General features: G+C 43.5%; 1 protein-coding gene across 1 annotated transcript in view; it reads left to right on the top strand.

The window, feature by feature from the left end:
• The window catches only part of LOC112451718 (nuclease-sensitive element-binding protein 1), a gene marked incomplete at its 5' end in the record, with an annotated part of 7,965 nt that extends 5,371 nt beyond the window's left edge, over nucleotides 1-2,594 (top strand). The window contains 2 exons of the mRNA XM_025011540.1: nucleotides 659-721; nucleotides 1,048-2,594. Of these exons, the coding sequence (XP_024867308.1) occupies nucleotides 659-721; nucleotides 1,048-1,092 (108 nt within the window). The remainder of the gene's footprint in view (nucleotides 1-658; nucleotides 722-1,047) is intronic.
• Nucleotides 2,595-6,000: the final 3,406 nt, after the last annotated feature.

Genomic DNA, 6,000 nt, shown 5'->3' with positions numbered 1-6,000 from the left:
CACAAAGGTATTATTGGTTCTACCCTTTCTTATTCAAGGTAGAAAGTAACACGTGTTATCTTAGATATTCTTTACCGACGACAATTAACGGACGATTTTATCAATCAGGTTTACGAATATGTCTTTGCATATATACGCAAATATACGGTTTAACGTAAAACTGGAGTGAATAAAAATTTACATTGTCGCAATATGAATCACAAGTTTCACCTACATTACATCTGCATAAATATCTATTTCTTCGTCAACGAATTGCACTCGTCAACATTTATTTTCTTTTTCATGCGTGCATTCAATCGTACATTTTAAATGCGAGTCAGAAGTTGATATGTATAAGCCTCTCAGAAGCCAAGATGTGAATTCCGCTTTCTATACTTGTAATTTTAATATCAAAACAATTAATTTACAACTTCACTAATTTACAACTTTTCTTTACTTTTTATTTCGTGGAGTTGATTTGGCTCCCGGTTTCCGGGAGGCTCGTACGTAACTCCGACGCAGTGGAGTATCGAAGCAGTAGACGTGGGAATTTTGCAAATTGAAACGAACGAGAGAACGCTTTTGATTAGGAGACTGCGAATGCGCGATCCGTCGACAAATACAGAGCGGTAGCGCTTAGCACACACTGTTTGCACGTGTCTCTTTGTACTCTTTTCAGTCGGAGCAGAAGTCTGATGCACCTAAAGATTCGGATGCACCTGCCGCTGCCCCTGCTCCACAGGTAACGTCGCTTTGTTTTTTTTCCCCTTCTTTTTGATCTCGCAGAAGCTCGTCTCGGTTGCCGGAGTTTTCAGTCACTTACACTTCCGGCATTAGGTGCGATCGACGAAGCGGATCTTCCGATTTACTTGCTCTCTGTTACTTTCCTCCTTTCGTTTTCACATTTTTCTAGAAGGAATTGCATTTTCCACACAGCTCTTACACAGATATATAGACGATTATAGTAAAGATAGTTTAACCACGCGTCGCATAATTGCTATTCACGTGATATTGCTCTTGCGCATCTTCACGCAACGAATAATGTTCGTCAATTGTGTATGTTTGCAGGAGAGCCAGCCGGTGCAGAACACCACCACCGAAAGCACCGCCTAACCGAGACAGGATCTCGCGCTATTACCGCAGGACACTCCTTTTTAACATATAACACCAACACCCGTTATACACTGCAGCATCGACAACAGCCAACAAAACAATTGCAAAAAATCTTTAAAAAAATAACAAAAAAAAATCAACAAACACTACTCCACACTCTCTCCACGAAAGCAAATTAAAATTAAGATACGTATGAAAATTGAGAGGCGTACAGCTGTGCCTGGCGCGTTCCTTCAGCGAGATAAACGTAGCGAATTCTGCGCTTCTGATATCTTAGGCTTGATTTTAGCTATTTCGCTGAGAGAACTCGTTAGGAATGGCCGCGTGCTTCTCGTTTCGGGAATTTGGACAGAAGGGTAAAGCAATTACGGAGTACGGAGCGATGAACTCGAGCGCGGCAATAGATATCTATATATAAATATATATAATTTTTGTTTTTGTTTTTTTGTGTATTTCTTGTTTCGTACATTACTTCTAATTTTTCTCCGGCGAGGCGCATTATAAATCGTTTCATCGATATACGATATTTGAGTTTATTGCTACATTTCCGCGAGCTTTCTTCACTTTCGGCGGCTTTTCCATCAAAAGGAGTAGTGAAAACCGATTACGTGGCTACTGTTGATAAACGAGTCCCACTTAAATATTTGCCTATCTCGAAGTCAGTCGTTTCTTTTCGGCATATATTTCGAAATTTGTGAGCTTACCGTATTGCTTTCACTCTTTCAGTAAGAAGAGTTGGAGTCATCGTGACCACATGTCACTATCCTTGAGTATCTCAAAATTGTACTGTTAATTGCAAGGTGATCACGATTGATCAATAAGCATAGAATAAATGCAGTATTTTGGTACTCAGGGAACGACAAATGCGGCCGTGGTTCCAATTTTCTTATTTACTTTACAGGCGATCACAAGCAGAAACGATTATTGTAATAGCATTTATCTTGGCCATATTTTTACAATTGTTAATATTGGCCCCTGGTGGGTCTCCGGCGGTATATTATTAATTAGCGATTATTGTTTTGACTTTATTCATTATATTGGTTAGTCATGGAATTGGGCGCGAAAACTCGTGAGGTGTCACGCCGCGAGTCTTCCCGAGCTGCGAGCGGCGCACGAAGAGATACTGAAATGCGGTCCCGTTCTTTTTTTCGACAAAGCAATGCGTATTAATTGTATTCTATCATTCGTGTTATCGGGCCTGAAGACACTTTAGATCGGCCGCAAGGCAGAGAGGACGGCTCCTCACCGTGAGACCTCACTGACTTCCGCGCGTGAATAAATCGTCCGGTTTTTTCTAGAATTGACGTCGATCGACTGTGCACCGGGCAGGTTGTTTTTTTTTTTTATATTAAATCACTGACCGCTTGCATGCGGCAATCGACTCGATTTGACTTTTCGGAACAAGAGCCGGGCGTATCATACATTGGCTCGACTGACAATACGAATATCGTAGACTGTCATGAGAGTACGAAGGAGAGAAGCGAACAAGTGTGTGAGAGAGAGAAAAAACAAACTTTGTATAATTTTGCATGAAACTAATTTTTAAAATTTTAGTTTGTAGTATCGTCGACGGATAATAAAATAAATATATATGTCTACTTTCTTTAAAAAAAAGGAAAAAGAAAAATTGAAATATCTCTATTTGGCGAAACTTCATTTGATTTCTGATTTCCGTCTATATCCAGGCGACACAAAGGTCTGCGAGATCACCACAACATCACGAAGGTCCATTAGACAAAGATACATCCTAATCTTTCACACGTCCTCGTGTCGTTTGGGTGTAGCGTTACCGATGTTACACGGTGTTTATTGTTTCCGTCGTCGTGTAGTTCTGTGCTCGTCGACCAGTGATGCGCAAAATGTATTCGCGAATGAGGAACGATTAAGAGATAACGCGCGTGCAAATGCACCGTGTGCGAAATACGTATAGAAACATGCATATTTTCGCGAGAAAGAGAGAGACGTAACGGGCGTGGATTTTATTCACGCTGTTCGCTTCGACGGATATGCATATTGAAAATCGTTGCTCGCGAATACAGTTTGTCCCAAATTGCCACCACTGACACGCGGTAGTCGTACCCTCTGTCTGGGTGCCGGCAGGAGTATTCCGCCCAAAGACATTACCGTACATATATCCACCACGATGATCGTCTTTAATTGTGTCTCACTGTCCTACCACGTCCCGTTTGTGAAGTAGCGTCTGCCACGCCACGAAACCCGAGTGTGTCGATTCTTCGTAAAAATTGCATAATATCGTTTGTTTGTGTATACGAGAGAAAAATCTGAGAGATCGAGAAGTTCTGGTACCTCGAGGTACGAAACATCCGATTGGTCAGGATTAGCAGTTTAAGGGAATAATAAGGAGAGAGGAGTAAGGAAGGAAGAGAAAGAGAGAGTGTGTGCGTGAGTGTGGTGCCAAGTGGAGAGAGATTAAACACGCGGTTACGTTACGGCGGACGTGCGTTTATATATTTGTATATGCAACACTTTTACAACCGAATAGCGAGATGAAAGTGAGAAATAAGCGAGGAGGCGATCGAACGCCGATCCTATTCCGAAGTCGCCGTAAATATATATATTTCTTTTTTTTTCTTATTCGACTCCGTGGAAAGAAAACCCAGCGGACACGAGATGCTGTCGATCGACGCGCGTTTCACCTGCGTTTTTCCGGTTTTCTATTACACCGCAATCCGCGTCCGTTGGGACAAAAGCACGTGGCGACTCTTCGGACCGCGCTGTATTAACGTAATCACCCTCCGTTGTCTAACGTAACCGCGCGTTCCCACGAAAAAACACGGTAGAAAGAAATATAAAAAAGAAAAAAAAGAAAAAAGAAATCCAAGCAGAGACGGCCTCTCGAGACAGCGGAAGAGCGAGAGGCGCGGAACAAGCAAAAATTTTCAAGCGGCACGCCGAACCGGGCGTGCGATTGTAACTGCAAAAAAAGAACAATGCATGTGTTAACAGTGAATATCAGAGTTAAAACGAAAAACCAAAGCCGTGAGGGCAAAACCGAAAGAAATCGAATCACGAGCGAATCCAGCAGCTAAACTTCACACGCGGTTAAAAAAAATAGAAAGAAGAGAAAGAAACCCGGGGGTGTAGTAACCGAGAAAATGAGTTTGCGTACTTCGTCGTTCGGATTTATCGCCGTGGTCGAGACGTCTCGACGCGGCCGTCAGTCAATCGCGATCGCGTACATGTTCGTTGCGAAAAAGTTGAAAGACGGCTTACGATCGGGCGAACGCGGAAAGTTCGCGGAGAAGAATTCGTAGATTCGAAGATGAGAATTCGATCCGTGGACCACGTAATAGCGCGCGCGCGGTCCATTAGCCGAAAATCCGCGGGAAGCGCTCGCGAGGGAAAGCGGAAGAGAGATTTTCCCCGCGAGCCGGTGCTTCGTATGTTAAACACCTTTCCTTGGTTCGGGAGACGAGTTTGCATCTCCCGTCGAGATTCTTTAACATACGAAGCGTCCGATCGCGATGCGCGCGCGATTGTTTGCGCGTTCCAAGATCTCGCGTTCTCCGCGAACGGGCGGATTTAAACGGCCGTGTGCCGCGTTTGCAAGATTTCGCGATTTGTCATCGGTGTTTTTCGGTTCTCGTCACCGTGGGGAGGAACGGAGACTCGAGTCGCCGTCCGGACTTGGGAGAGCGGACGAAAAATTCGTCCTCCGCCGGAGAGAGGATCCTTCGGGAAGGAAGGAGGAGCCGCGATCGCGCGCGATCCTTCCCGCTCGAAATTTCCGTCGTGCATTCGCGTCGTGTCCACCCCCGGCAAAAACATTCGCGATAAAAAGGGGTATCACGTCGCGACAGTCAATTAGATCCGATTCGGGTTTCACGCGAATAAAGGCGATACTCGAGTTATATAACATATATCGCGGGAAAGAGAGATAGAGATAGAGAGAGAGAGAGAGAGACGGAGACGTGGACGAGAAACGAAAGAGAAGAACAGGAGAAAAAGAAGCGAAATCCCGATCGAGGAGACGTTCAACTCTTTCGAGAGATAAAAAAAAATAAATAAGAGAAAATCCATCAAAAGACCTCGACGGACGCCGGGCACGACGCCGTCGTCGACGTCGTCCGAGCGTGTCCCGAGATAAAGTCGTCCGTCGACTGACTTCCCCTCCTCCCCTCCCAATGAATTTTGTACCGAAACGTGAAACTCTAAATGCTAATTTCATACACGGAATTTAATTTTTTCACGAGAAACATGTGCATTATAAAAAATAAATCCACCAAAAAAATCGCAAAAGTTATAAATCGAAACATGCGTTCTGTTTCATTCGATCCCCTCGCTTATCCCGATGTTCCTCATTACCTTAAATTATCATCGTGTAAACAACCAACATGCTCGCAAAGCGCAAAAATATATTGACGCAGAATCCGCAATTTTATTGAAAAGGCAATTATGATCGGGTCGAGTGGAACGAGAATGCCGGTAAAAATAAAATTTCAAGTTGAATTAATAGCGGAAATATGCGCGTATGTGCGTTGATAAATTTTATTTAATTATTCGTATCAATTCATCCTCGCATGAAATTCCGAGATTTACAGCGTACTTGAAATAAAATGTGGCGCGATCTACGGTCATGAAATTATACAGAACGGAATATTGCGAAATTCGCCATTGAATATACGAATCAGATATTTAATCTTTAATTCCGCCGCGGAGGAATTTCTGAGGTAATGCAATTGACGAGTCCCCGGCGGAATTGTACGTACGCATTTCACATATATGTGTAATTTCACGCGGCGATGTTGATCGCGGAGCCCGGGTAGAAGTTATAGGTATAATGCATTCCCGTCATAGAGAATTTCCAATAATACCGGTATTACGGTGGCACTTAATCACCTTTCGCAAGGTATATAAATTAATTTTCCGTTCCAGCGTTAATCTCTC

The sequence above is a fragment of the Temnothorax curvispinosus genome, unplaced genomic scaffold, assembly GCF_003070985.1.
Source record: "Temnothorax curvispinosus isolate PA1 unplaced genomic scaffold, ASM307098v1 QBEX01002454.1, whole genome shotgun sequence".
In the NCBI taxonomy this organism is placed as follows: domain Eukaryota; kingdom Metazoa; phylum Arthropoda; class Insecta; order Hymenoptera; family Formicidae; genus Temnothorax; species Temnothorax curvispinosus.
The sequence above is the reverse complement of the archived record's forward strand: the minus strand, read 5'-3'. Positions and strand labels throughout refer to the sequence as shown.